This window comes from Vicia villosa, linkage group LG5, assembly GCF_029867415.1.
Source record: "Vicia villosa cultivar HV-30 ecotype Madison, WI linkage group LG5, Vvil1.0, whole genome shotgun sequence".
In the NCBI taxonomy this organism is placed as follows: domain Eukaryota; kingdom Viridiplantae; phylum Streptophyta; class Magnoliopsida; order Fabales; family Fabaceae; genus Vicia; species Vicia villosa.
The window spans coordinates 141,929,375-141,949,220 of record NC_081184.1 but is presented as its reverse complement, the minus strand read 5'-3'; the positions used below and the strand labels follow the sequence as shown (position 1 = coordinate 141,949,220).

General features: G+C 33.5%; 1 protein-coding gene across 1 annotated transcript; it reads right to left on the bottom strand.

The window, feature by feature from the left end:
- Positions 1-15,366: 15,366 nt before the first annotated feature.
- LOC131602840 (small ribosomal subunit protein uS8z/uS8w) lies at positions 15,367-17,381 on the bottom strand. The gene is made up of 4 exons (XM_058875048.1): positions 17,226-17,381; positions 16,850-16,990; positions 16,583-16,743; positions 15,367-15,638 (listed from the first exon to the last, which is right to left on the bottom strand). Exons 2-4 carry the CDS (start codon positions 16,980-16,982, stop codon positions 15,540-15,542), a joined length of 393 nt encoding a protein of 130 aa, XP_058731031.1. The 5' UTR covers positions 16,983-16,990; positions 17,226-17,381; the 3' UTR covers positions 15,367-15,539.
- Between the last annotated feature and the right edge of the window lie 2,465 nt (positions 17,382-19,846).

Here is a 19,846-nt window from a genome sequence, read left to right as displayed (position 1 = left end):
AAGTGATTGAAACATTCATATCATCACGGTTACGTGAGGGAAACAAAGACGGTTACTTAGAACTATTTATCTATGAGTGAGTAATATTTAAATTATGGTTTATCTATTATAGTTGGTTTCCGTGTTTTGCCAAATATGTACTAATTATGCTTGTGTTCATTCAATAGTCATTGGAAATTGATCATCATCTCTCTTCGCACGAATACGGTAGTTACACTATATTCTTTAGGCAAACCACTTGAACTAAATATGAAATGTATTATTTCTACATAAGTTTATATGGTACTTTTAGTTAAATTTTCTTTGACTTTGAACTTAGCTTAACGTGTAATATGTTTAAATCCTTTTTAATATACTAATTTGTGGAGCAACACAATATGTTGAATGAAATTAGAGATGAAAAGCCCGCATTTTGGCCTTCGGTAAGTGGATTACCTGCAACATTCATTCATCTATAATAACATCCATGTCTGGTTATATATTCATGAAATGTTTAAATTTGTAGACGAGGAACAGAAAGTAGGATACGAGTTTGGGTGTTTTTGTCATGAAACACATAAAATATTGTCTCCGCCTACATTGTTGATTCTTGAGATAATATATATATATATATATATATATATATATATATATATATATATATATATATATATATATATATATATATATATATATATATATATATATATATATATATATATATATATATATATATACAATAACATTTAAATGTTTAAGTTTTCTATTATTTCAAATAAGATAATCTTCAATTTCCTTCACTTTTTATATAGATGTTCAACGACACTACACCATTCTCAGAAGAAGATTTTTAAAGACGTATAAAATATAGCGTATAATATAGCGTATAAAATACAGATACTAAAAAAAGGACATATATGGAATAAATGAAAAAAATATTTTAAAAAAACAAAGTATTTCACCATGGTTGATTAAGATGACCATGGTGATAGCTAGAGCGATAATTATTATTTACCATGTTATAGTTAGGAATCGAACCCATGACATTAATATATTTCACCATGGTTGTTTGGAATAATCGTTGTAATATGTAGCGTGTGAAATAGTTTATCATCACGGTCATATGCCAATGGTGGAAAGTATGATATTTACTACCACCCCGTACCTTATCAAGGTTGGTCAATCGTGATGGTATCTCTTTTTCAACTGTGGTGAAAGGGTATTTACGTAGTAGTGAGGTACAGTAAAGTTTAAAGCGGTATTTAGCCTGAAAGCCCTAATGAAACGGTGGAAGAACGAAGAAAACCTAAATTTTGAATGATATAAAATTGTTATTTAAACTCATAGAATTTCATTTTGCTTGATTTGATTTGATTTGACTTTATTAGAAATAATACAAAAATAATATAAATTATTATAAAAATAATCATTTAAATCGTTTGAATTGAATCCATCGGTACATAGGATTATTGATTTTATTCTTTCACTTAAACGTAATCATTTGCAATTGTTTAACCCTTTGGGTGATATCGAAAAATATGGTTTAACAATAAATGTCCATTTCATCATCATTCATGGGCCTACAATCTCAGGGCACAACCACAAAACACCGATTCTAGACCTTCACAAAATGAGGGCAATTTTGAGTCAAAATATATGCATTATGACAAAAAAGAAAGAAAGAAATTCATATTACATCATCTTCTTCTTTTGATGAAAAAAACTTTTTAAAGAACCATTAAAGCTAATCCTCACTTAAAGCTGCGACTATACATTTGGCATCTGAATGCTCATTATTTACTTACTTTTGACGACAAACGTGGGAAAAGCATGGGGTCTTGGAATTTTTAAACCATGATTATCATCATTTTTTTAAACCACTGTTTTTTTTTAAGGCATTTTAAATCAAAGTTACTTGGTTATAGATAATTACATCCAAAGATTAGATGACCCTATGAATTTTATATTATCTTAATTTATGATATAGTGATATACTTTTTGGCCTTGAAATAGGGATCTTGGTACTCTTCTAGCTAGTACTCAATTGATCAAGAAAATTAAATTATATTCAATGTGCATAAATTAAGGACCCTTGTAAATAAAAATGGTTAGTCAACTTTGACTAGGATTACATTAAATTAAATATTCAAAATTATTTGTATATGTTGTACAAAAAAAATTAATATGGCTAAGGTGAGGGGACCCCTAGCCAAAAGTTGGAATTCAAAACTATAGGTTAAAATATTTTTTTTTCTAGATTTGGAATTCCAAGATTTATACATCACATAGTAGATTAGGGATAAGGATTTTGCCAGCTTAGTCTTATTAAATTGGTAAAGAAATACTACCACTTTTAAATGGGACATGAGATGGTCACTTTATTCTTTCTTCTTGTTTAATTTGGAAGAAAATGATGTTTTTATGAAAATGAAAATTGAATTAAAACCTAGTGAAGATGGTTTATAATTTTAATAAAAACAGTTGAAGACTTTTATAGCATAAAGTGAATTTAATTTGAAAATGATTGTGTCATTAGGTATGGGAATATGAGTATGGGATTGGATTCATTCATGAGCTGTGTTTTTCAAATTTAGAAAAAATATTTTGCAAATCAACATTTGATGGATTCAATAATTTGGTGTATTTAGGGTTTAGGCCATGAAAATACATAGCATTAAAGGGACTTTTTCATTGATTCCTAATTATTTCAATTCAACCAATGAGTTGAAATACCATACCACATGTTGTTCATTATAATTGGTAATTTATGTCACATAATAAACCAAAATGAAATGAGAAATTTAATGATGAAAGAAAATACAACAAATGAAATCCAATTTTTTCTTTAGGTTCCCTTATAATAATGTCTTGCTAAATGGAATCCAATGAAAATTGATCATTTGAAGACATTATGCATAGTAAGGTATGATGGTAATAATACTTGGGAATAATTTTCTTTTTCATTATACAGCATTGATTAAAAACATGCACACAAAAAAAGGATTAACAATGTGTGAATAGTTTAATAATCATACGCACTACTTTTTCACACTCTTAATATATTTATACAAAAATGACAAATTACATCTCATCATGTATTATTTTATTTTTTTATTTTATTACATTTGTTTTAGATAAAAAGAGAGAAATGGAGGAAAGAAAAGGATCTAAAGTCATATATAGGAGTCTTAGATGAAGGCGACTTGTCAACAACGAGGTGAATAGAACCTCAATTAAAAGTTTTGGTGAAAATATTATTTTTAAATGTTTTTAACTATGGACAGCGGAATACGCTTAGATCAAATTGTCTAATCCGAACCGTTATTGAAAAACTCGAATATGCGTTAAAAACCTCTAAAACGTGCAATGATAATGACAAATTCTTGAATCAGTAAATTTCAACGATCACCACAGTCCATTTGTATTAAAACACGCAAGTAATCAATTTCTAATGAAATGATCTAAGCAAAACTAAGTGAAGTAATTTATCGAACCCTTATTGTGTAGTCAATTTTGACCAAAATTTTCTTAAGGTTTTATTGATATGAAATCCAATTACAATCACAAAGATTGTAATCAACACAACAAAACAGTTTTGAAATAACAACTAATCAATTTAATTGTACTGATTGCACAATTTCAGAATTCGATAATTTGCTATTGAAAGTAAATGATATATATATATATATATATATATATATATATATATATATATATATATATATATATATATATATATATATATAGAGAGAGAGAGAGAGAGAGAGAGGACACGAGGATTTGTTTAGGCAATTTATCAATTGTCCTCGTTATGGCTACGTCTGCCCTCAATTATAAAGGAATTGAGATAATCAATGTTACTTTACAAAATCTATTTACAAGAGAAATGTAGAAATCCAACACTTTAAAACTCTATGTTTGATGTTGATCCTAATACTTTCTCTTACCTTGATATGAATTTGATCAAGTCACCCAACAATATCAATATGATTCACCGTCTCCCGCTACTCATTTGTAAGAAACCAGCGTTCTTCAAAGCTTTCACTCGGTTAAATCGAAATTGTGAACTATTGTCATCGAATATTTTCAATTGATTCACCGTCTCAAGCTACTCCTTTGCAAAAATCCCCGTTCTTCAAAGCTTTCAGTCGATCGAATCTGAATTGTCAAAATCTTGTCAAAATCCTCAAATCAAAACCTTGATCTTGAAGGATAAACCCTCACAATTTATCTCAATGAAACTCCCAAAAATTCTAAACCCAATTTACAATTCAACAACCTACATTGAACATTATCAACCTAATCTAGATAGCAGCCAGACAAAAAATGATTATGTGTAGTTTGTTTGTGTGTATGCATAGATGTGAGGTTGAAGATGAAGAGCAATCTTTGTATATGTTTATAGTTTTATTAACTTTTGAGTGATGTGTGTATGAGGTATTTATATGTGTGCAAGTTTGAGGCAAAAGAAAACAAGAGGTTTAGAAAAAATGCAAATTTTATAAAATTTTGCAGCATGTGTCGGCACATACGAGTCATGTGTCAACTTATATCAATGCATGTGTCGACACATATCAGGTCATGTGTCGACTCATCAGAAATAGAAACTAAATGCTTTAAAAATGGGTTACATGTGTCGACACATAAGTCGTATGTGTCGACTCATACAAATAAAAGTTACGGTATGTGGCGACTCATGCAAACAGAGCTGACATGCTTTAATTTTGATCCACATATGTCGACTCATTCCTCATATGTGTCGAATCTTAGAAGAAAAAATCCTTCTATGTGTCGATCTGAAAGTTGTATGTGTCGACACATGCATTATAGTGGCCACAGGCTTTAAAAATCACTTACATGTTTCTACTCATAGAATGTGTGTGTCGACACATGGACTTATTTTTCACTTGAAAACTGATTTTTACTGCATGGAATGTTTTCTTAATGCCCAAAGCCTTTTCTAAATGCATTCTAAGATGTTTTTATGTTTTCTAATGCTAATATGCACATCACAACTCAGACCATACCGTCCAATATACAGAAATGCTAAAGATCCTAGTTTTGACATCATGTAAAACATCTAATTGAAAAATTTCACTCACATACTCCCCCTTTAGGAATTTCACTCACATACTCCCCATTGTTTATGATGGCAAAACATGTGACCATGTGTTTCATGTTTTCATGAAGACTTCCCCTGCGTAAGTGCAGCCACAATTTCGTCTTGCATATGCTTCTCCCCCTTCGACAACATCAAAAAGAGATAAAATAAGCCATGAGTAGTATCTTATGACACACATAAACAAATATATCACATAGAGGTGTTTGCTGAGAAATAAATAAATTGCACTCCCATAACTCATACGTGTAATGACGCAAAAAGGAACTGCTAAACATAAATAAGAAGGCAATTCAAACAACATTGTAATATTGTTTCCACAAATCCCCCAATATCAAATATAAAGGAACGAAATATGGTAGATACAATACAATCACAAACTCTTGAGTCGCTTCAAAATATCACGTTTATGCGACTATTTATAAAGTGCTCCCGATGCTACACACACATGTTCCTAGCTTGGTGAAAATGAAAGAGAACAATCACCACTAAAACCTAAAACAAAGATGCTTTCATAAAATGTGACATGACTTGTTCAAAAATTCTATTGACACTATAAGATGCTCAAACTAATTCATGTGAAAATTAATAGATAACTACCTTACATATATCATGCAAGAAAAATGATAAATAACATGCTCAACTATTAATAGCATCAAAGATACTTCAAATGTGCAGAATTTATGTCATGAAAAACATATGATGATGAAATACAAATGATTAAAACATGAAGTCACTATAAACATATGGATTGAAAACACTCGTAGGTTAATCAACAAAATTTTTAGAAGTGAACATTCATGGGATTGCATCATACATCAATTCTATCACATGAAAATGCAATCGAATATCAATAGACATAGATAAGCAAAGCAAGATATAAGGACTTACGAACAAAGAGATAAGTGAAACGAATTACCTCATAGGATAAGAAACGAAGAATTCACTCAGATGAACTCTATACCTTTTAACGTGAACATCCTTACTATTTTCATCTTTGTCCAAGTTTTACTTTGTGGGCATTGGAGTGTCAACTGACTTTGCATCTACCATTCCGACGCGTTTAAGCAACTCTTGACAATACTTTGTTTGACACACAATTTTCCCTTCTTTGATTTGTTTGATTTTAAGTCCGAGAAAGTAATATAACTTCCCTATTAAACTTATTTCAAAATCTCCCTGCATTATCTCTTAGAGTGTGTAGTTACGCCTTTAGTGATGTCTCCAAGAATGTTGTCAATTGGATGGTCCTTTGAAGACCTCCAGGCCAAGGGTAGATCATCCACTTTAGTTTGACTTTCATCCTTTTTCTTTTCAGAGTCGTCATCTTCCTCCTCCTCATGTTTCGTCGATTCAAGTTGATCAATTCCTTCTTCGGTGTCATTGATTATGTCTTCTGAAGATACACTTGTATCATGAAAAAAAATACATTTCCCAACATTTCTCTAATAAGATTCATCAAAAGTGATGTGCACGAACTCTTCAAAAGTAAATATTCTCTTGTTATATACTTTATATGCTTTGGATGATTGCGAATATCCAAGAAAAACATATAGATATCATTTACCAATAATAGAACACTTGTTGTTGTCTTTCTAGATTACATAGTCCTTCTTTATTGCCACAAAGTCAATGAAATAGGAAATGTCACCTATTATATATCTTGAGAATCCACAAATGGGAACTCATATTCTCTTCATACCCTACAAGATCAACAAGAAATGTTAGGTACCCAATCTTCATTGATTCCTAGAGGGTTAGTGAAAACATGGTTGCATTTTTGCAACCTTTTAAAAACATCTTTAGGAACCAACTGACTCTCAAATTCGTATTTTTCAATGGTATGACCTTTCTTGCAACAATAGTGACAAGTAAAATTATGAGAAGGTTTTATTTTTCTATTTGGATGCTTATTGACAAAGTTATACTTGTTATATGGTTTATTTGAAGACTTTTTAACAAAACTTGAGGGATCGATAGAAAATGTAACATTTGGTTGTAAAGCCTTGTCCAAGTTTTCTTTAGGAGAGTTTGCCTCTTTTTGCCAAATGTAACAAGTTTCACGATCAAACCATGATGGTTCTTCATTATCATTCTTAATTTTTTGAACATCTACTATAAATTGATTTGGAGCTTCCATTTGCTTTTATGTTTTTAAAACCTTGGCTTCTAAGTATGAAAAAATCCTTTTATTTGAAGTTAACTTTTTAAAAGCGTCTACGGCTTCTCTATATAGATTTTTTAAAGCTATTAGTAATTCGGAATAAGACAATTTATCGACAAGTTTATATTTATAATGACTTACATCCTTTATAATATTGTGATGCATTTAGGACACAACATGGTCTTTGAATTGCTCAGCTTGCATACATTCAGGAAATCGACCAACTCCTCTTCAGTTTGAGGGATTGCGACCTTCATCATTTCAACAACAGTCTTTTCAAACAATTCTTCCTCCTGATCACTTGTTTCCATTTGCATATTAGGACCGTCAGTAACCTCAAGGCCGTTAGTAACCTCAAGCGCCAATCATCTCTTTTTAGACTGTTTGAAAATATTTATTTAGAGTAAGAATTGTGCTTTTAATGAGTTTCTACTTGTTCATCCAATCACCCTAAAAATATTGATAATTTTTTTGAAATTATTTTGATAATTTCTTCAATAGAATTTACGAAAAAAACTTATAATATATTTAAAAAACCATTTAAATTTGTTTTATTTTTTGTTATAAAAATATCTTATACATATCTATTCATTAATATTTATTTTAATAAACATTTATATTATATAAATAATCCTTGTATTCAAATATATGTTTAGTTGTAAAAAAAAATCCTTAAATTAAATGATTCTTTTAGCAACAACATATTGGCAATTCTCTTGTGTTTGTATTAGCCTTGCAAAATAAGCATTATTGGAATTGATCATCTTTCTAAAATTTAGACTAATTGATGGACAGCCCGATTGTTACGGTTACTTCAACTATTTATAGTACTTATGTTAATCATGTATTACTATATACTTTTCCACCGGATTTCAAACACATCATACCAACATATATGTTTGGATGATTAACTAAATAAATATAGCTAAATAGAATTTCATTCATCTATCAACATGGAATAAATTTGTTCAAAGTCGATAATAAGTATGTGCAAATGTGCAATGTACACTAATCAATATTCAAAATATTTAAGTTTTATAATCTCGCAATTGATTTTGCTCAAAGAGTTAGATAAAAATTGAAGTTAACATTTAATGTGCATGCTTGGCGCCTTATAATAATTAAGTTATTGAGTGATCTCCAAAGTCACAAACCGACCAAACTCATTAGAAGCACCGCAACTACAGTGATATCCTCAATGATATACAAGTCCACACATAATTACCAATAATATTCACTTGTTAGCTGTACCATAAAATATACTAGCAACTATTGAAAAGTAGAAAATAGGCAAAATTATACTAAGGGTCCTTTTAAGTTATTTTATTGTAACAAGTTGGTCCTTTATATTTTTTTCTATAAGTTAGTCTTTTATGTTAACTAATGTATGCATCGTTGACCTTTTTTTATTTTATTTATTTTATTTTATTCCGTTTTTAACTTTTAAAATTTATATTAAACTCATTGTTGGTCCAAAAATTATGAAAAAATTCCTAAAAATATTTCTTCTCATTTTACACTTTGTGTAATTTTCTGAGAATTTTATTTTCTGTTTTATTATTTTTATTTAATTTATTTCTTTTGTATGCATTTTAATTAGTTTAAAAATATTTTTATGCTCTAAAAAATTCTGAAAATTTTATTATAGGATTCAATGATGGTCTCTAACGTATGTTAAGTGATACATCAACACCATTAGTGTCACTTCGGTTTTTTTGGAACGAAGTTTATGAAAAAGGTTAACTGTGCAGACGTTAGTTAACATAAAGGACCAATTTGTAGCGAAAAAAACATCAAGGACCAACTTGTTACAATAAAATAACTTAAAGGACCTTAATCTGATTCATTTTCTCCTCATGTGCTTCCAAATAGGTGGCCTTTGCTGCAACCATAATGAGATCTTTGTATAGTGTACCACCTCCATACTTCTTCTTAAAGTTAGCATATAAATGCCTCAGGCAAAACCTGTGTTCAAACTCAGGATATTCTTCCTCAAATACATTCACAAGTCCCTACACAAATTACAATAAATCAGAAATAAACAAACAATAATGAGGTACTAATCATAAACAAACATTAATGAGGAATTACAAATACCTTTTGCTGGTCAGACATAAAGCCCCACTTGTTTTCATGACCAATATCATCAAGAAGTAACTTAACAAACCAACTCCAAGAGTCTCTAGTTTAAGTCTCCACAACCCCAAAAGCAAGAGGAAGATATTGGTCATTTGCATCCCTACTAACAGCAATCAGCAAGATTCCACCATATTTGTTTTTGAGGTGACAACCATCTAACCCTATGAATGGTCTGCATCCAACCTTCAATGCTTTCTTAGTTCCATCAAAACACATGTAGCATCTTTCAAACCTTGGAGGTGTTCCAGAAATGTTCATCTTAAATGTATTTCCTATTGATGCCCTCCTCAATTCAGCTCCATAAGACCAAAACAGACTGTATTGTTTGACTGAGTCTCCTTCAACAACCTTTCTAGCTAGCTTCCTAGCCTTAAAAGCCCTACACCCAGTAATTTCTGTAGAATACCTAAGTCTTACATCAGCCACAACTTCATTCAATTTCATGCCTGAGTTGTTCTTTAATTTTTCAACAATAACTCTAGAGACCCAATCAAAATTAGCATTCTTGTTGAAGAACTTCCTACCACATTTGTGCTTTGCATATAGAGTTTTGATCCTAAATGTTGTTGTTCTCAGTACCCTACTGCATAGGACTGTGTAGTCACATTATTTTTTGTCCTTACAAACAACCCTACACCTTGTTAAATAATTTTTGGCAAACCTCACCTCCCTACCATTCAACACATTGTGTTCAAGTACAACCTTCTTAAATTGCATTAGAGATGCAAGCTCCATTCCCACCTTGAATGAGAAATTTTTTCTTAGTTTTTCACCTTCATTAAATCTAATCATTGGTGGCCTCTCATCAGCACTATCATTATCTGCCCCACTATCAATATCATCAGTCATGTAACCATCATCAATTACATGTTCCCTATCCATCTCATCAGTAATCAAACCCTTCTTAATACCTTGACTTGTCCCAGCACCAACACCGTCATTCACTTGAGTTGTACCAGTATCAACACCATCACCAGAAGCATCATTCCCTATACATGTCTCAGAACTACCACCTTTCTCCACATGACTTGGACCTTCACTAATGAGTTCATGAAAATCGTGCATTCTTTCCTCTTTACTGTCTTCAAAGTGTATACCATTCAAAGAGTCCTCGGATGATTCACTATTAACCTCTTCAATTTCCTCATCAACAACATGGCCTTTTTCTTTCTCTATTAACCTTTCCATGTAAGTCTTCTCACCACCAGGTAATCTTGCCTCTGCATATATCTCGACATCACACTTATTCTCCTTAGCACACACAGCTGACTTTGTTGCATCAACATCATTATCAAAGGGTTTAAGATCATTTTCAAGACTTTCCTCTTAAGCCTTTCACCACATCTTAACATCTTTGATTTTAAATGAAGAATCCATGTCCTTAATCAAGTCACAAGCTTCAAAGTATGACCAATAATCCGGGTCTTGACCATTGACAGCATAAACGTCCCCCCTTCATATGTTAACCCTTCATCCTTTACAAAAGAACCTTTCGTATAGAAAACAACCTTAAATAACCCCATTTCCTACACGTTTCAAGAAAAAACAAAAGTAGGTTCAGTTTTTAAGAAAACTCATAAACCCTAGTTTTTTAGGTACGAAATACAGTTGGGATCGTTTTCACTATCATTACTGAAGAGAATAAACAAAACGAAGTGGGCCTTACCTTGTCGTTCTTGGGACCGCAACAAGCTTCGTAACCTTCGTCAATGGAGGGACCACATAGGCGCTTCAGTATCGCGTGTTGAAGGAGGGAGGGGACAAGGGACCACACCTTTCTATTAGGGATTCTGAAATGTTTCTGAAATTCTTATCAATAATGTATAAGGACCACAATATGCCACCGAATCTAATGTAATCCAACTCTGAAAATAAAAAAAAAATTTATTACACGTAGGATGCCACATAAGCAACCGTTAGTGGCATTTGACGTCAGGGATCAATTATTGAGACGGAAAATTTTGGAGGGATGAATTGTTGAAGGAAAAATTTGGAGGGACTAAAAATGAAATTTCAAATATTTAGAGGGACGAAAAACTTATTTAACCTATTTATTTATTACAAAATTATTTTATTTATGGGATTACAATAGTCACTCCAACATTACATTGAAGACCAATATGGTGTCACACAAATGGTAGATGTTTGAGTATTTTAAATATTTGATCAAAATGTTCAATTTTTTACCTCTCTCATGGTTCTCATTTTTCTTCTCATTTCACCCAATATTTGTTCTTCACCTCTTCAACGCGCTTTCAAATAATCTCTCATTATTTTAAGGTCGGAGTTTTTACAAATCTCACATTTTAATAATGTATGTTGTTTGTTTGCAGTTTTGTTACGGTCAACTAAGAGCTTGTTCTTCCATTTTCAAAACTCACGTTTTTACAAATGTATGTCTTCATTCTTTTTTGGAGTTTATCCTCTCCGATATCATTGTTTTTTTACTATACTGATGAAAGTATGTGTTCATTGTTTTTTGCAAATTATTTTGTCTCACTTTTTTGTTCATCAGTTTTTTGCAACCCAAACGCAAACTATTCAACAACAACATTACAAATGTATGTCTTCATTCTTTTTTGGAGTTTATCCTCTTTGATATCATAGTTTTTTTACTATACTGATGTATGTGTTCATTGTTTTTTGCAAATTATTTTGTCTCACTTTTTTGTTCACCAGTTTTTTGCAACCCAAACGCAAACTATTCAACAACAACATAGGTATACTCTTAATCTCAATGATTTTAACCAAATACTTTTATCTGAATGAGCCTTTTATCCGAACTTTTGTGTGAATGTTGTTTTTAGTTGAATAATATTTGTAGCTCATTGTTGTTTTTTATCTGAATGTTTTTTTACCAAGATGTTGTTTGGGACTAAAATGTTGTTTATAGCTAATTGTTATTTTTATCTCAACATCTGATTTTTGTTTTTATCTCAACATTTGCATTTTGTTTTTATCTCAACATATGGGGTTTTGTTTTTATCTTCTTTTTTTTTACAGAAACAAGCTTAATTGCTTTCATTAATCAGATATAAAGTAATACAAGGAGGAATTACATCAAACATACAGCGTTGAGACTAAGAATTGGCCACCTTAGCTAAAGTATATTCGCTTGACGCTTAATAAACGTAACCTCAAAGTTAGGGAAATCTAAAAGCAAAGACTTAATAGAATTAATAATAAGATTAAACTCAGAGCTACCCGGCGTATTGGAACTAAGTGCTTGGACCACCTGTTGGGAATCACTTTCAAAAATTGTCGGAGCATTATGGAACATAATAACTGATAGAATTGCTTCCTTAAGAGCTAATGCCTCTGCTTCGAGTACCGAGAAAATACTACCATCCCAAGCAGTGCCTGCAGCAACAAAGTTACCATGATCGTTACGGATACACCACCCTCGAATCGTAGTCCCTACACGCTTATTAAAGGCGGCATCCACATTGCAAGTGAAACTACCAAAAGGCGGCGGATTCCATGAAACCAAATCTTCGTTAACCAAATGCAGCTCTCGAATATTTTGGGCCATAAACCAATCTTGCCACTTGTGAAATGCTAGCCATCCAAGTTTAGACGCATCTTCCGGTTTATTATGCCAAACAAAGTCGTTCCTATTCTTCCACAGCCCTTCCAACATAACTGCTACCCTGCCTGCGGTATTCCTATCCTCCTTCATACAGATATCAAAGATAAGGGACCTGAGATCCTGGAAATTATGGATACGAGAAGAGATGATATCAGTAAGACCTGCCGACTGCCAACGCGAGACAGTTTCCGAACATCCGACAAAAACATGCCAGTCATCCTCATAATTATTACCACAAAGCTGACAGATGGGAGTACACGGAACATGATAATGAATAAGACGCACCTTTGTTGGGAGACAATCGCTACAAATCCTCCAAAGGAGATGTTTCACACGAGCCGGAGCTATTATATTCCATAGGTTACTCCAATAACCTCCTTCCTTAGCCAAACCACCACTTTCCTGATGCTTCCTCCAAATTCTATATCCCGAACGAACACTATAATTACCGTTAGCATCATCCTTCCAAACCATAGGGTCTTCAACCTCTTCTTCTGTCAATGGAACTTGTAAAATCTCTCGGACCACTGAATAATCAAACAAATCACATAAAGCTCCCATATTCCATTGTTTAACATTAGTCAACAACAGACCATGGACGGTTAAAGAGTACACACCTTGATTTTGCGGACCCATTAAGCAGCCTTCCCTACCCCCCCCCCCCCCCCCTAGCCATGGTTCATTCATAACCCTTATGTTTCTACCATCACCAATCCGCCATCTACATCCAAGCTTAAGAACTTCTCTAGCCTTCCAAATACTCCGCCAAACAAAGCTAGGATTATAACCCAACTTAGAATCAAGAAAACTAGATCTCGGAAAATACCTCGCTTTGAAGATTCTAGCCACTAAAGCATTCGGATTTGTCATGAGGAACCAGCCTTGCTTAACCACCATAGCCAAGTTAAACGCCTTAAAATCCCTAAAACCCAATCCTCCATCAGCTTTCGGACAAGTCAATTTATCCCAAGCCTTCCATCTTATGCCTTTACCGTTAGACCCTCCACCCCACCAAAATGAATTTAACATTTTTTCAATCTCATTAACAACCACATCCGGAAGAATGAAGATGCTCATGATATAAGTTGGAATAGCTTGCAAAACTGACTTGATCATGATTTCTTTACCTGCTCTGGATAAAGACCACCCCTTCCAAGAATTGATACGATTCCAAATGCGATCCTTAATAAAAGAAAAAATAGTCCTCTTGCTCCTTCCTATCATAGACGGCAAACCCAAATATTTTCCTGTTCCCAACACATGCCGAACTCCCATAATATTTGCAAGATCCTCCTGCGCCGACAAGCTCAAGTTACGGCTAAAAAATACTTCTAATTTTGTCAAATTAATCTCCAGACCAGCTGCAGCTGCATAGGTACCAAGTAAACTCATCAAATGTCTAACTTCCGTAAGATTTGCCCTGCAAAACAGAAAACAGTTGTCAGCAAAAAGTAGATGGGACACAATAGGTGCCCCTCTACAAATTTGAACCCCATGAATATTTCCGCTAGCCACCGACTCTTTAATCAGGGTAGACAACCCTTCAGAGATAAGAATGAAAAGATAAGGTGACAGAGGGTCCCCTTGTCTCAATCCTCTTCCTGGTTCATTAGGTCCTATGGCATCCGAATTAACAAGAACAGAATAGTAAATCGAAGTAACGCACATCATCATCATCCAATGTATCCATTTCTCTGCAAAACCCATCCTGGTCAACATACCTCTTAACATCTAGTTTCACCGCCGTGAATGCAGAATGGTCAGACCTATATGTCTAATATCAAATGTTAATGGCATGAAGTAGCTATGGAAGTTCTGTTTGTTTCGTTGTGAATGCAGATCTAATATCGAATGTTAATGGCATGAAGGAGTTATGGAAGATTTACGCTAGGATTGAGGATATATGGTCTATTTATAGTAAAGTTAAAGAAAAGTGCTTGGAGATACTTCTTTTGGACAAACAGGTACAACATTGTTTGGGTATATTGTTTTAAACAAAAAAATTTCAGTCTACTTGACCAAAAAAATAAATGATGTATAGACATACATAAACTGATTTATCAATTTGTGAAATTGCCATTTGCCACACATGCCATAGTAACTTTTCAACTTGGAAAAATAGTCATAGGAACGTGCACCTTAGACATAACCTTAATAACAAAAGTATATTGCCATTATGCCCAGAATCCCCGGCGAAATCCATTCACCTTCAGGCGAAATCCATTCACCTTCGCAGCAAATGATTTTATTTTTCTCAGCCACATGACACTAATTTCAGAATTAAATCTAGTAAATGCAACATCATACACTACCAGAACCAATTCCAACATCTCTAATTCTCAGATCTCCCATTCAAACAATCCCCACAAGGACATGTTTCAGTGTAAGAAAGATAATAATGAAGACGTCCCATAAATTAGTGACAAACTTAAGTTTGCAAAACAAAATTTTAAAAAAAAGTACAAACAGCTCCTGCAATTCTTGATTGCATATCCTCCATTACATCATGTAAATCAAAATCTGAAATTATAAAGACTCTCAAAACTAGCCTAGTAGAAAAACCCTAGGACCTTACCACCAACATTCTTTCTCCTAGCCTCTTCGTGATCCATAATGCCAGCAGAGGTAGTCAAAACAATATACCCAAACTGCATAGTTTGAATTATGAAAAGGTCAGAGGGATAACATAAGAAACTACATGTATCCAGAAAAAAAAAGTGTGTAACTATTAACAAAAAGGTCAATGTTTGATCTTGATGATTGCAAGTTAAGGACAACAACGCTATAAATTAACCATCAATCTTAGTACACACAAGCTATCATAGATCAAACTTAATAGCAATCTACTCAAACCACGCATCAAAATCTCAGCATAGACAGAAACTAATCCTTGTAAACTGAGAAAATAAAAAGCAAAATTTGATTCCCAAAACATCTAAAATGTGTTACAAATTTGAAGCCATATTTGAAGCTGCCATAAATGATTCTGGAGGTGTAAATGTCATTTTTGAAAAGTTAGGTTGCTTTAGAGTATAATTAATTTAGCTTTCAGAATTTGATACTCGGACTTAAGATTTGTAGCTTTGAAATCTAAACATGAACTTTATACTTAAATTTATTGTTCAAATCACTTTTAGGAAAATGTATCATTCGTTAATTACTTTACACTCAACTTAAGGTATGTTTGGTTCTATGGTGAAAATAATTGATTTTGGGTGAACAGAGTTTCAATTTAAAAATCAACTCAAATGCTAAAAAATTTAACTTAACAGTCAATTCTATTTTAGAAGAACCAAACAATCTCAAAATCAATTCTACACCACTAGAATTGCTTTTGCCTCTTCCAAAAACTAGGCCAAAAATATGTAAAATCAATTAATTCCATAAATTGCTTTACACTCAACTCACACTTACTCACACTTGAAGTAAAATCAATTTATTCAATATCAATTCTTATCATAGTAGAACCACACTCTCACAAAAACTAGTTTGGCAGATATCTTTGAAATAAGGTCTTAAAAGCTTTATTCAAATAAGCAATTGGACACACCAAACAGAGCCTAATACAAGAACATAAATTGTACTAACTAACCTGTCTGGAAGGAAGAAGCCTGGCAGTCCAACCTTCGATCTCCTTGACACCAACATCAAAACGGGGACTAATAACACCACATTTATTCAGCCTACCGTTCAATTCAACAACGATTTTCCCAGATCTGTGGTCATCAACATATTCAAACTCTCCAATATATCCTACATCATCAACCACCATAATACATCTAATCAAAACCTAACCCCAATTTGTCAAACCATGCAAAATTCAAAAGAATTAAAACAGATAAAGATGATTAAGAAATACCGTGCTTCTGCATAACGATGAGGAATTTGATGATGACTTTGGAAGATGGACGAATCATGACTTGACGCTTTCCTCTTTTCTCAGCATTGTACATACTTTTAAGAGCATCATTCAACACACTGACTCTCACCATGGTTGCAGCTACACAAACGTAAATACAAATCAATTATTAGCATAGCTTATATAAATCATTGCAACGAAACTCTAAACTAAATTGTTAATTATTTGCAAAGATTAAGTAGATCGCGGCGGCGCGCGGCCGATACAGCGATGGCAGGTACGGCGAGCATCACTGCCGCGGCTGTTTCAGATGCATTTCACGAGAACAAAAACGGTGTTTCTATATTATGAAAAACATATATGTGGAGAAAGAAACCTGAAGAATCACAGTAGAAGGTGAAGCGACGGTGAAGAAGAAGAAGGATGAACGAGCAGCGTGCTAGATTAAACAAGAAGGAAAAAGTCAAAGTTTTCTAGGGTTTTTTGGTCAAAAATTTTGCTAGGTTAAACCTATATGATTTTGGGCCTTAATCTCTCCGTGAAAAAACGTTGGGCCTGACTGAGTACAAAAAGACCAAATAATGGATGATTTAACTTGTCAACCCCCCAGTTGTACCCGGTATCCTCCAAACTCAATGAAAAGACTATAATATTTTTTCAAAATTTCTCCACCATTTTCAAAACTCACTCAACTCTTGAGCAAATATCAAAATTTCTCTAGCGATATCAGAAATTTATAAAATCTACCAAAAATTAATGAAAAAAGTGAGTTAGTTATCAGAAATTATGGAATTGTCGAGAGTTATCATCGGACATTATAGAATTTCTGAAAGTTTTTTTATCAGGAAATTTTATGTAGTAATAGCTTAGAAACTTGAAAATCGATCGTAGTTCACTGATTTTTGTTATTTTATCATTTTTCAATGATGATCAGGAGAAAGGACAAGACCATTGTCGGCAGGATCACTGATAGAGCGGAAGTTAGGGCAAGGGCTGATGTGGCCGAGTTTTTCCAGCTATGGGCTAGTCGGGAAGCTCCAACCGGTTCTCACTGAAAATGGTTGTCTAAGCAGTCTCTGGCCCAGTTCCGCGCACCCCGACGTCGAGGAGTTAGATTAGACGAGCAGCCCAAAGTTGATGAGGTACCCGTTTCAGATGCGGTACTTGTTGTTGATGAGGTACCCATTTCAGACGTCGTGCCTGTTGCTGATGAGGTGCTCATTTTAGATGCGGTACTAGTTACTGAGGATGTGCTTGTTACAGATGTGGATGTGGCTGGTGAGGTGGCTCCCACAGATCCTATTGTTGATGATGTATTCATACTAGTGATGATACATGTAACACCCCAATTATACCCAAGCATTTAGGCAAGAAAATATCAGAGTATTAAAATTTCATACAACACAATTAGGATGTTACACTAAGTAACCAAACAAACACCTAGAAAACAAACGGACATCAGCGATGCCAAAAGCATACAACACCTGCCAATAAAACGATACATAACACACGAAAGATATGAACATATATATATATATACACGTATAGCTCTCACTCTCAAAGAGGAGTTTTCCAAAATAAAGTGTTTACAATACACAACGGCACGTTATCACATATACATGTTCAAAAGAGTCATATACAAATAAATAACAACGGACTCCCGACTACCCGATGTTACGTATCAGAGCGACCGACAAGACCAACTGGAGAACTACCTCTTCCAAAAGACTCCCAAAGCGGCTAATCTGCAGGATGCCACTCAAGCATCAAATCAGCAGAAGGGTGAGAATATAATTTATAATGAAGAAGCATGATAAATATAGTAATGCCAACAAGTATCATCAAGAATCATACAACAACGTAATCCACTCATTTAGCTACAATCGATATATAAGTAATGCGACGCATGAATGATAACATAAATTATAAAGACAGACAATGATGAATGAGACTCGACTATGCATATGCATGTGGTACCAAATCCGGAGTAAACTCCTCATTGCCATTATGACAAATACACCTTGCCGAGCATTATGCTGGGACTTTATTCCACTCAGGAAGCCCGCAGGCTATTGTCATCGAGCATGTAGCTCCCACTGATGACCTCTTGCCACTCAGGCTAATGTACCGTTACCAAGCATTAAGCTCCTACTGGTAACCAATGTCCGCAGGCCACCTGTTAATAGCATTCCGCCATTAACGTATTGAAATGTTATGATGCGCAAATATATGACTCTATCACATGACAACAACATCATCAACAATATAACACGATCACATACTCACGTTACATCGTTTATATTCTATCCAAAAGGATACATCACCAATTAATAACATCGTTATCAATTATATCACACCATAAATACCACATAGACGTTCATAAGCACACATCACACATTCACCGTCAAAACATACTGGCCACATCGGCATAGATGAACGTATAACACACTTATACACATCAAATTAATATTGGCCATCGGCCCACAACTTCATCAATACCTCAATAACAATAGTTACTTGCCATAAGGCCACATATCGTGTTAACAACAAACAACCAAACATCGTCACATATCAAGAATGAACATTCATTAATACATAACGCATACGAACATGGTTTCATGTTAACCCACTCCCCAACAACAATTGCAACCAAGCACTATGATTATTTACCAATCATATCGCGCATATAAACAATTATGTGTTTTCATCAACAAAAATTACAAACAATTAATCACAAGCTAAACAAGCCTATACCATCATATAGAACATCCAACTAGCTTCCTAACGCTTCGAACGGCGTATAAAACGGGGTTACGGATCAAAAGTTACAAGGTTTCAAAGTTTGGATAATTGAACATACTACACAGTTCATCACTTGATCCTAATAAAAATAATAGGAGACTACATCCTATGAATCATTTAATTAGATCATAGTATAGTTCATTGCGTTAGCTTTCCAACGCTTCGAACAACGACAAAATCGGGGTTACGGTTCAG

Excerpts from the sequence above, each read along its gene's own strand:
- LOC131602840 (XM_058875048.1), bottom strand. The coding sequence starts at position 16,982 with ATGGTGAGAGTCAGTGTGTTGAATGATGCTCTTAAAAGTATGTACAAT. Across the intron at positions 16,744-16,849 it reads CATCGTTATGCAGAAGCACG|GATATATTGGAGAGTTTGAA; the intron begins GTATTTCTTAAT and ends TTGATGATGTAG. Across the intron at positions 15,639-16,582 it reads GGCTTCTTCCTTCCAGACAG|TTTGGGTATATTGTTTTGAC; the intron begins GTTAGTTAGTAC and ends CAAACTATGCAG.